General features: G+C 38.9%; 2 protein-coding genes across 2 annotated transcripts; one reads left to right on the top strand and one right to left on the bottom strand.

Annotated features, from left to right (window-relative positions):
* Positions 1-1,810, bottom strand: crybb1l3 (crystallin, beta B1, like 3). Its single transcript, XM_035154703.1, has 5 exons — positions 1,745-1,810; positions 1,542-1,660; positions 1,321-1,453; positions 774-916; positions 1-169 (listed from the first exon to the last, which is right to left on the bottom strand). The coding sequence occupies exons 1-5, from the start codon at positions 1,808-1,810 to the stop codon at positions 1-3; spliced, it is 630 nt and encodes a 209-aa protein (XP_035010594.1).
* A 4,530-nt stretch (positions 1,811-6,340) lies between these two features.
* Positions 6,341-9,106, top strand: cryba1a (crystallin, beta A1a). The gene is made up of 5 exons (XM_035154727.2): positions 6,341-6,379; positions 6,469-6,587; positions 6,843-6,984; positions 7,591-7,733; positions 8,579-9,106. The coding sequence occupies exons 1-5, from the start codon at positions 6,341-6,343 to the stop codon at positions 8,724-8,726; spliced, it is 591 nt and encodes a 196-aa protein (XP_035010618.1). The 3' UTR covers positions 8,727-9,106.
* Positions 9,107-12,525: the final 3,419 nt, after the last annotated feature.

The raw sequence follows: 12,525 nt of genomic DNA, 5'->3' as shown, positions 1-12,525 counted from the left end.
CTATGCGGTCATCTCGAAGCAGCCCCTGCGATGCGTCTGCATGTCCCTCACCCTGCGGATGGACTGGATCTGGGGTTGGTGGGCCCCCCACTCGTTCCAGTGCTTGTAAGGGCCCATTTCGTACACGTACTGGTAGCCACGGTAGCCAGGGTACTGGTAGCCCACCCAGCTGTGTGGGGAAGAAGAGAGAAGTAGATGTAAACCACGAGACTGTAATCATGTTGACCCAAAGTTGTATGCAGTTTTATTAACCTCTGCCATGGAGGTTATGTTTCCCCCCCTGTCTCTTTGTGTGTTTGTTTGTAAGCAAGGTCACACAAAACCAACGGAACAAATTTCCATAAAACTTGATGGAAGAATGGAGCATGAGCCAAGAAGAATCAATTTAATTTTGGTGTGGATTTGGATAAGGGGGCAGCTCCAGGAATTTTTTCCTCACTTAAAAAAAACCCATTACTAGATAGGGCTTATTTATTGACATTTTTACAGATTTCCTGGGGAATATGCCATTGATTTTGAAGCGGGAAAAAAAATCAGGCATATTGAGGGAACTGATAATTTTGAGTGTGGGAAGTTTGGTGCAGCTTGATGGTGAAGTTAAATTTGTATAATCCTATCTCTCACCTATTTCTACTGCTAATCGTCATAATTAACGTTATACACGTTGAAATGATCTCCGTTATATCACCTTAATGAAATGAAACTTTAAAATACGTGTGTTTCACTTTAAATCTCTCTCCTAAACTGAAGAGAGGCAACAAGATGTGACTTACGTTCCACCAGTGACCTGAATGCTGGCAACACGGTCCTGGAAGCCGTACGACCACAGGCTGGGAATATCCTCGTCACACACCTCCATCTTACGACCCTCGAAGTTTGTGCTTTCATACAGGCAAATCTTATGGTCCTGGGGGTCCTGAGAAAAACACACATTACTTTGTCACCACTTAAAATATGGACACTGTGGATGTTGTTGTTGGGGTTGTTTTTTTTTTATCTAACTTTTTAGAGACCAAGGCCAAACCTCTGGGGGTAACAAATTGAATACTATTTTATTTATTATTATTCTAAAAACCGTCACATAGAAATATAATGGCAGAAAAACTTTGATGTTATGTGATAATATAAGGTTTAGTCAAAAAATACAGACAGTGGCTAGGACCTATAAATACAAATGTCCCTAAACCAGTAAAAAGCCCTGTCCTCCATACCAATGAAAGATGGACGAGAGGATAGATGGATGTGAGGTGCAGAAATAGACAGGAAAATGCAGCACAAATATGTATATACATCAAATCTTGCAGATCGAACCCTACTCACCATGCGGACGGGCCTGACTGACATAAAGCGGTCACACCTGTAGCTGTTGGACCAGGTGTCCCAGCGAGGGTACTCTCCCTTCTCCAGAATGAACATCTCCCCGGTCAAGTTCTGCTGCTCATAACCCACCCAGCTGGAAAGATAGGTGTTTTACTTTTAATCTCAGAAGAAAAACAAATACAATGTTGTCACATATGTGGATGGAAAGTTTGGTGACTTACGGTCCACTCTCTACCCTGATGGAGCCAATCTTTTCAAGACCCTTCTCAGCCAGGTTACGGCACTCTGCGAACAGGTCAATCTTACGACCCTGGAAGTTCTCGTGTTCATAGATGTACATCTGAGTAATAAAAACAAGCAGAATGCTTTTATTTCTGCAGTCTTAATTAGTCTCTGTAGTTCTTGGAATCTGTAATATAGTTACCTTTGAATTGCGCAGCCCAATGGTAGAGTGGCTGCCAATGCTGCCTTGAGCACCTGAGTGAGACATGATCAGTTCTGGAGAAAGCAGAGGCAAAAAAATCAGTCAGTGTGAGGATGTGAAAAGAGTAATTACCATTTCTTCGTTGCTGGAATACAAAATGTACTACAACACAGTATACATGTATGTGGCATGTAAAAAAACATATGTGTGAGCACAAGGATTCCTCTTGTTTATAAGAGTCACTGGAAAGCTGCTTCTTTTACTCAAGTCAACATTTAAATTCATTCATCAACATCAGAGCTGCCTGAAGGCCCTCAGCAAATGTCATGGAGTGAAGAACAACTTCCTATTTAAATGTAATGAATGTCAATATGAAGATATTCATGACTTTAACATAGCCTGAGAGCTTTGTATTTTGCAGGTGTTCATATATTCACATGACTTTAAAGTTACATAGAAATGAATGGAACTAGATGAAATTGAGCTCCATTTATTCTCTATATAATTTTTTCATAAAGTACTTTTCATACAAACAAAATGTAACACAATATGCTCAACATAAAAAATAAAGGACAACAAAAGCAAAAGAAAAAAGAAAAGTATAGAAATAAATAGAATTTATAAAATGAGGATTATATAATGAAATCCTGAGAGAGAATATGTGTAGTAAAGTGAGCAAAATCAAAAACAAAAATATTGTGTATTAACAGGAAACTAATCTGAAAGTAATAAAAAAACTTAATTCAAAAGTATATGCTAAATCATAAAAACAGGCAAAAATATAAATAAATGGACAAATAAATAAATAGATCAAATTAAATTGAAATTCAATGATATATCAACATAACGAAGGCTATAAAGAGCTATCTGGGTTTCACTGTCCTCTCTGGTTAAAAGATTTAAGTCGATTTCACCTCTGACCACACCCAACATCAGTGATGGTGTAACCACGCCCGACTGTGATGTCACAGTGTACTGACACACCCTGGAGTACACGTTTACAAAATTACAGCAAGGTTAGATCTTAAATCACTGGAATCAGAAAACACGAGATTCTCAAGGGTTTACGATTAAATCATTTTGTAAATAGCCCATTACAACGTTTTTTCTCCTTGATGCACCAAATATAAATCTTGAGGATTTCTTTTTTTCCACAGAATTAAATGTGAAAATCAAAATGAAGAAAAGTAAAAAAACTTCTGGTATATGCAAGCATTGGTAGCACAATGTTGACTGTATTTCCAGTAAAAGTGAAAATTCCCAGTATAAACACTAACATTGTGTCCTTTAAATTAGACCAGGAATACTCAACCTTTAAACAAATAAACATCCATCCATCCATCTTCAACACAGTCCCTGATCTCTGTCATTAATTCTACATCGGGACATGAGAGCAGCTCTAGAACTTAAAAATCACACCCTACTGCATTTTACATCATCTCAGTTCAAAGTCAAGTTTCAAGAGGAATCAATCCTCATCTGGTTCTATTAGTCCAAAGTGTGCGTTAACAGTAAAACCCCAATTTTCCCATAAACCAGTGATTTTGTCAGTTCTGAAAGAGTTAAAAGACCTGAGAGTGGAGACTTACACTTACAACAGCAGGTTGAAATGGACCGAGCTTTGGAGAAAGTGATTGACGCAGGCGTCGTGAGTGAGGATATATATATATATTCACATCCAGACCAAGTCTATTGAGGCAGGATTCTGGCTCCTGATTGGCTGCGAGCTGTTTAGAGCGTGGTCCAGGGGTTAGAGGTCACGCTGCTTATCTGTGCACGAGCTTTGCTGACTCTGCTGACTGTTTTGTTGTCCAACACCATTGTGGGGGACGGAGGGACAGTCACTGCCATCAGCAGAAAGTTTGCTTGGCTTTATACTACACCACTCTCACCTCTCTCACACACAAACGCACGCACACACAGTTGCCACCACTCTCACTGTCTGTTCCTAACTTTCTTTCTAAATTGTTTATATATTTTCTCCCTCTTCTATTTTAATTTGTTCTGCAGTTTCTCTGTGATCTCTGTTTTTTTCTTCACCTCCATATTCTCTCCGTTTCTCTTGATCCTTGCTGCCGCTGCTCCAAGCCTTTGAGCCTCTGAGTGTATGTAATGTGCTGACTGCAGGAACGACATCCATCTCTCTATTGTTTGGACAGGCGAGTGCTGGATACTCTTTTGCTTATTATAGGCTGTATCCATACATACACATCTCACATGTACATGCACAGTGACATGCATACATAGTAAATACGGTTTTCGGGAATAATTGTGACCAAAGGGCCACAGATTCCTCTGTAAGCAAAGCAAAACATTCAGATTGTATCTGCATGACTGTTTGCTTTGTGTTGTAATGATTGATTTTCCATGTTGGGTATAGTGAAATTTGTGTTATTATCTTTTCAAATGTTTGCAGACAAATGTTACTGGATAATTTCTCTCAAATGGAATTTCAGATGCAGCTCTCATAATAAAGTTATTAGAGCATAGAACAAGAACCCAGAGGAAATGTCATCTTTTGTTTTTCCCAGAACAAAGAAAATATCCATGAGACAATCAGGTCAATGTCTCTTCTTATTCTAATCATTTACCCACTAAGGAAGTATAGTATAATTGTCTAAGACAATTTTACTATTACTGATCAAACCATCTTTGATACATTTTGTGGTTCATGCAGGCCTGGGGCATTTGTGTTAAAAACAAGCGGGACATTTTAGTTGGTTCATGTTTTTGATTTTTGTCGCAAGGATTACGAGATTTCCAGTGACAACATTAGTCTTTGTGTAGTATTGCTGGTCTACAGCAAATACAATGTAGCCTATGAAATATCAAATCGCACCTCTCATCATCTGTCAGATTGAACTGAACTGTCAGTTTGCTCATACACATTTAAAACTGCAGCTACAGATGTTTAAGTCTGTAGCCATCATGTTTTTATACATGTTCTTTGTTGAGCTGCAATAAACTCTTAGCACCTTTGCTCATGCTTAGAAAGGAACTGAGAGTTTTGAAAATGGAAGTTGGCTGATTAAAAACAGGGAAGGGCACTGACCCTCGGAAACTGCAGAAATTCTAGCACCCTAGTACGCACTTCCCTTATCTGAAGCCTTTTGCATTCATTTATCTAAAGTTTTGGATAGATAATGTGACGCTATGAACACTATATGTGTATGTGATGTATATGTAGCTGTGCAATATGTGTGAATAATGATAATGTTGTTGTTTAATATAAAGTTTTTGTTAAAGTTGATATTAGTCTACAAAAGTTAACAGTTTAGAAGATAAGGTAAAATTTCTATAAAACACAAGGTGAATGCACTTTCACAATACTTTTGCCCAAGGACTCTTTTAATTACAGTTATGTTATTTCAATAGAAAAGAAAACATCAATTTATGTTAGTTTTACTGTTTAATGACGAGTCATAGAATAGGCAGGTACTTAGGTCATTCATCACTATCTAAATGTTTAGGTGTGCGTGTTTCTTTGTGTTCACTGAATGACCCTTTGCATGTCCATCTGCATGACAGTGTGTGTGTGTGTATGACTGAGCATGTGTGTCCATAGGAGTCAGTGAAAAGGTGAAAGGACCAGAGATCTGGGGTCAGTAGTGGTGGACATGAGATCGGAGACAGAACATATGGCACAATGTGGAGAGAACTTAATGATACCACTTATAAAATACAGGATTGTTGTGTAGACATTAGTCAAGGATCTTTTTGGATCCAAAGATCCTAAATGTTCTGTTTGTCTCTTTCCTTTTCTGTTTTCTTTTATTCACACTGAGTCACTGTTTTTTCTTTCACACCAGACCCAATGGCAAGAAAATCCACATGTGTGATGATCTGTTTCCTGCACCAGGCCGTTCCAGGACTTGGTCCTGCCCACTGGTCATGGCCCGTTTGGAACATGTGCTTATCTGCACTGGGCACGGTGCCCTGCGTCCAGTACCACTGCAGCGAACTAAAGCCCAGCAGCTCAGCGATGAACAATGACTGAACCAGCAATGTGCTGACTCCTGCCCTGACCCACGGGCCTGCTGCTCCTCAGTACCAGCAGGTATAAATAGCTCCGTTTACTCCGGGGCCAGGACATCGTTTTTGTGGAGCCCCCCTGCAAGCACTGAGCAGCTATTCTTTGGGGCCGGTCAGGTAAGCCCTCCATCTCAATCCATTCATCATCCTGTAGACCATTGTCTCTTTACGTTTGTGTGTCTTTTGTCATTGTTTATTCTGCTGAGCCACATAAATGTATAGACTGAGGTCAGACATACTGACCGTGCACTAGGAGAACAAACATGCATTGTGCCTGCATCAATGGCTGGCTCCAACAAGTGTGAGCGTGTAGTCGGCCTCAAGAGAGCTTTCAAACAGATATACACATGCAACCGGTCATGTGTTCTGTTATATAGATTATAAATTGTGCACTAAAGCTGTAACATCAGGTGGTACATCTATTTTTACAAGGCATACACACAGATCTTAAAGATAGTCATACATCCTTGGCAATAAATGATAAATATCATTGTGTAATATTTGTATTTATCTTCTCATTGCTCTTTACTCTGAAGGTAAAGAAGCGCTGAGACACACAGTAGTATGGCTCTGAATAATCCCAACCCACTGGGACCATGGAAGGTGAGTCCTGTCATGAATGATGCATACACCAGTGCCTGTGTTTGGCATGTGGATGCTACATGAATGCATTTGTGTCCCCCTCCCACCAGATCACAGTTTATGACCAGGAGAACTTCCAGGGTAAGCGTCTGGAGTTTACCTCAGCGTGCCAGAACATCATGGAGTGTGGCGTGGACAACATCCGCTCGCTGAAGGTGGAATGTGGAGCGTGAGTCAATCAAAATGTTTGGCAGAACATTTGACACTGGAGGAAATAAACTTAAGTGCAAATAAACCTCTCAGTGATGTATGTTTGAAAAAATTGAGCACATGCACTACCTTACTGTGTGGCTGTCAAGATATAAAATAGGAACACCCACTTAATATCTGATAATTAGTATACTTTTATTATAAATTGCCCAATGATCCAATGATGCCGTACAGATGTCGTCATATATACTGTTTGTGTGCTTGCTGGGGACAGCTGGGCAGGATATGAGCACTCCAGTTTCTGTGGACAGCAGTTTGTGTTGGAGAGAGGAGAATATCCTCACTGGGAGTCTTGGAGCGGCAGCAACGCCTACCACATTGAGAGGATGATGTCCTTCCGCCCCATCTGCTCTGCTGTGAGTATCCGTCTCAATTCAACAACTTCTGTTTTCCTCCATCTCACTTGTTGTCGGACTTGTGACTTGTCAAATCCCACTTGAGTTAAAAAGATCTAAATTTGATGGATCAAACTGACTCATTTGGGATGAGAGCCCTGGTTTCTAAAGAGTGACGAATGCCAAGTGCTTTTCACAGCTGTATTGCAGTGTTATCTTATGAACTATTCCACACCCCACCACATTAAGATTATGGTTAAAATTATACAATATTTTGGTGGGAAATCTTTGTTTGAACTTTCTGATGTTTTTTTTATTTTTAAGATGATTTAGACAGAAATATAAAAACAAGTAAAAATCAAATGATCCTAACCCTGTGGAGAAAGGCTTAAAAAGTATTTGTAGCATCCACTGAACCATCATTTGCTCCTCATTTGGTATCTATAATATATTGGTGTTCACTGCCCGATTATCAGAAACACTTTGCTACAACAAAAGGGTTGAGTTTCAGATCACATGCAGCACCATCATTGCTGTCTCACTCCAGCTGCCTTCCACAAAACAAACACAGTATAACCATTGCTGTTTTTTCTGTTAATAACTCTGACTTACTCTATCTGTACATAGCACCACAAGGAGTCCAAGATGGTGCTGTTTGAGAAGGAGAACTTCATGGGACGCCAGTGGGAGGTGAACGATGACTACCCATCTCTGCAGGCCATGGGCTGGGGCAACAACGAGATTGGATCCATGCAAATTCAGAGCGGCGCGTAAGTCTAAACCTCTGTATACGGACCCCGCCCCCACAGGGTTCTGACACGTGAATACTGATTTAGATGAACATACCGGTAAATCCAGCCCACTTCATCCATATGGCTTTGTAATGGAAAGCTTGGTTTCTATTGTTTACGCACATACTTTATATATTTGAGGATGCTCATTGACATTCCCTGGCCCCTTACCCTAACATTAACCATTACAACTAAATGCCTATCCTCAACCCTTACCTTAACATTGACCTAATTATAACCTGAAAGTTACAGCTAAATCTTAATCCTCCAACAGCCCAATGAATATGTATATGCATATAAAATATCTATATTTTATATATAAATTACTTAATAATTTTTTGATTATTTATGTTTCAGAAACATAATCCTCTGGTTCATCTTTAAAATTGCACAGTTGTATACCATATATATTTTTTCAGCTTATTAATTTTACACATGAAATGCTCATATCTTGTCAGGGTACTTATGATGACATTTGGGTTTTTCCCCTTTGGGCTAAATGAAATGTATCCTACCATGTGCTATTAGATGACATTGTTTAATATTAGATTTAGCAGTTGGTTTCCTTAAGAGCCAATTGATACATTGATAAGGGCAGTTTTTAAAATAATAATCAATGTCAAAAAGCTATAAAGATATGCATAGTTCAAATACATCCATATAAAATAACTGGTTCAACCTCAGTTTGTCTTTTCACCTTTCATATTTCACATGAGTGAGTTACTTTTCATCAAAGTGGATTTCAAGTCATGTACGCGACACCTCCCTCACTGTGTAAATCACACGTTTATCACAAATCTCCTCCTCCCTCTCTCCTCCTCCAGCTGGGTGTGCTACCAGTTTCCAGGTTACCGTGGTTACCAGTACATCATGGAGTGCGATCGTCATGGTGGCGAGTACAAACATTACAGAGAGTGGGGCTCCCATGCTCAGTCCTTCCAGGTGCAGTCGGTGCGTCGAATCCAGCAATGAGACCTGCTGCCTCCTCTTCCCCCCCAACCACTCGCTCTTTACCTCCTCCACCACCTCTTCCTCTTTCTCTTCCTCCCTTCACCCAGTCATTCCAGCACTTTCTGGTGCTTTACCATCAAGATGTAAACAGCACTTTTGTTTTGTTCTGTTGCCAAATGAAAATGATAAGAAAAGAATTAGGAAAGCCACCCAAGAGAAGCTCCTGACTGACGCCCCTCTGAGGAGAGAAGACGTGGGAATTAAAGCCCTCGTGGCGGCAGCAGGGTGGTGATGTCACTCAGATGACAGAGATGAGTAAACATGGTGCAACCAGTGATCAACAAAGAAAGAATTGGCAACTTGAAATAAACAGAAATACAATACTCTGCTGCTAAACTCCATGATGCTCAGTTGTGATTTATTTCCTTATTTGTAGCTTTTGTGAAGTTTTATGTTTAAATACATTCACACTAGGCCTCTACAATTGGTTGCTACTATTACCAGTCAAGACGTTGACATGATATGATGGTTTTTAAGAAATGTTAGCATTTGCTTCATACCGTAAACATAACAAGAGCTTCACAAGTGCCTTTGAATCCCTATATCATATAATGTGCATTTCGAGACACAAAATGAATGCACACATCATCACCAATGTAGTTGGTTAAAATGTAGTTAGTGCTACTGGTTAATTATTAGAAGTCAAGCACAGCAGTTCTTTTGTGAGAATATGTCATCTGATACCATTGTGACAGAGAATAAACACTTAAATACTTTAATCGACCTTTAACGTAATTGTCGAAATGCAAACAACTTTGATGTATTGTAGTTCCTCCAACCGTTCACACAATAAAAACCATTATGGAACTGGGCTTTCCTTATAATAGTTAACAGCATAACATAACAATAAGGAAACCAAACATGGAAATTCACTCAGACACTTATGGTTAAATCTGAGTAAACAATGGGCCATTAGTGAGCTTAATCAGTAACTACCTCATTATTCTTTAAACCAAACAAAGTAAACGCCACAAGGGAGACTTTAGTTTACTTTAATCTCCTTCTTTTAGTCTCTGGGGTGACTCAATGTTAAGTGCAGAATTCTTAAGTGTATGGAGCAAGAAAAACTTGCTTGTACAAGTATAGGGGTTATATTAGTAGGTGGTGATGGATATTAAAATGTCAGGCCGAAGAGTGAGAGGAAAAGGGTCAAAAAGAGGGTTCAAACATTAAGAGACACTGCCCAGGCCTGAGGCTTTTTTCTTTGCTTTATTTGCTTTATTCTCATCACTCATTATGCAATAGGGTGAAAAGATTTGCCCTGAGGTTACAGAGATAGAAAAACTCTGAAGTAATATCAGGTAACTAAAGCCATGAAAATAATACAATTAATTACAATTAGAAACTGGCAAAATAAGTGTTTATTATGATGTTGAATTTTGAAATTTTAATACTATTAATCTTTCAAATTGTTTCTCTTGTTCTGCAAAGAAACAGGAGAAAATGGTTTGAGATTTAAAATGATTAATATAAATTAACTGTTCAGATTAGTGGCTGAATTAGCCAGGGCAGAAATTTGTTTCACCATAACAGTAAGCCTACTCAAAATCAAGTTTCAAGTTGTATTTTGTCACATGTAAGTTAACACAGGGGTGATTGTAAAACGAAAATAATTGAACGGGCAGGACAAAAGACCAATTTTCGAAAAAAAGAAGAAGAAGAATACAATAGTATAAACATTAGAGGATGCAAATCTGGGAAGATTAATTGCAACAATTTATATAAATGATCAATAATTTAAATACATTTTAAGATAAAATGGCAAAAAAGAAATACTGATACCTAGCTTCTCAAATATGAATATTTGTTCAAATAAAGTTTTTGATTGTAATGCAGTATGGACTTGGACCTCAGGGAATAATGTTAGGCATATAAATGCTATTTAACGATATTTTGCAGACTAAATAACAAATTGTGTAAACAATAAAAAATGTAAACTACTACCTTACAAGCTTTTTTTGAGTAGGCTATTTAAGAGATGAAAAAATGGAAGTCAGCAGGCCAATAGAAACTAAAAAGTTGCGGTATTAAAATGTAAGTTTCTCTTGCAAACCAATGCTAGGTACTCAGATTCTACCTGAAAGTAATACAGTTTTTTTCGATTGCATAAACACTAAAACCAAAAGTATTACACAATTATCAAAACCTTACTCTCAAGGAGCAAAACATGGGCCCAGATTTGCACCACTATAAGCACAATGTCAGCTTCACACTTTTTGCAAAACAATACACACAGTGATTTGCAAATCACTAAACACACTTGTATACATTAGACACTGAAGAATCTTGTCTTTCACTGTATTTCAGAGAGTTTTACAGATGGATGCTGAGGAAATCCTGCATGAATTCATATACATAGATGAGGCAGGGTTCAACCTCACAAAAGCAAGAAGGAGAGGCAGAAATATCATTGGCCACGGGGCTATAATCAATGTCCCAGGGTAACATCACCCTTTGCGCTGCCATTACACAGAATGGGGTCCTCCTCTGTCACGCCAATATGGGCCCTTACAACACACCTCACATTCTCACATTTTTGGACCGATTGCACAACATCGTCACAGCAGTAAACCACATGCACCAGATGCAATACATTGTCATCTGGGACAATGTGTCATTCCACCGCTCGGCTCTGGTCCAGAACTGGTTTCAACACCATCCACAGTTTACAGTACTATACCTTCCACCATACTCTCCATTTCTAAATCCAATCGAAGAGTTTTTCTCGGCATGGCGGTGGAGGGTTTACGATCTCCGGCCCCAGGCTCAGGTACCCCTCATTCAGGCCATGGAGGAGGCCTGTGACCAAATCGATGCCGCAGCTGTCCAAGGATGGATTCGACATTCAAGACGGTTCTTCCCACGTTGTCTTGCCAATGAGGCTATCACCTGTGATGTATATGAAATTCTCTGGCCAGATCCAGCTAGGCGAAGAGATAATGTCTAGTATTTTCTGTACTGTATTTTCAGTTTGTTTCAGATCTTTTTTTTTCTGTTTGTCTGATATTTGCTGAGCTTACAGTGTTATGCACACTACTGTAGTGGCATGAAAACTGGGACATGTTTTGTTGTGATTCTCCATGTTGACATGTTGACTGATTTGGGTATATGGAGAGAAATAAATTATATTCTCATCAGTCTGCAGCATTGGTCTTGTGTGTGTTTGGTGAATTTATTGTATATTTGCACTTTCTCTGTGTACTTCACTTACAGTAGTCTAATCACTGAGAAGTAGAATTGCTAAAAGTGTTTTAGGTTAGCAACAGCAGTGTGTAACTGGTTCAAACAGAATTAAGTCATATGAAACGTGTGTGTTTCATATGGCAACAAAATATGTTTTTTATAAATTAGTGTATAGTTTTTACAAGTGTTTCATTTTGCAAAAGATCTGAGGTGCTAATTGGGTGTGTGGTTGTGCTAACTGTGTTTAGTGTTTTGAAAAACCGGGCCCTGTTTTAAAAATCGTGCTGAAGCAATCGAGAAAAACTGTAATGAACTAAAGGTTCAGTGTGTAGAATTTAGTGACATCTAGTGGTGAAGTTGCATGTTGCAGTTAAATACCCCTCAATTTACCCTCCAGTTTGGACTAAAGTAAAAAACATGGTGGCCTCTGTAGAGAGGACCTGCTCCAAATGTAAATATAAAGTATTTAAACACAAAGAGCCCATTCTAGGGTAATTTCCCCTTCTATCTAAATCCAAACACTGGGCCCTTAAGTGGGTTTCTTGTAATTAAATATGGACCAAAAATAAAATGGAGT

This window comes from Hippoglossus stenolepis, chromosome 4 (assembly GCF_022539355.2).
Source record: "Hippoglossus stenolepis isolate QCI-W04-F060 chromosome 4, HSTE1.2, whole genome shotgun sequence".
Lineage (NCBI taxonomy): Eukaryota > Metazoa > Chordata > Actinopteri > Pleuronectiformes > Pleuronectidae > Hippoglossus > Hippoglossus stenolepis.
Note: the sequence above shows the minus strand (reverse complement) of the source record. Positions and strands in the feature narration are given on the sequence as shown.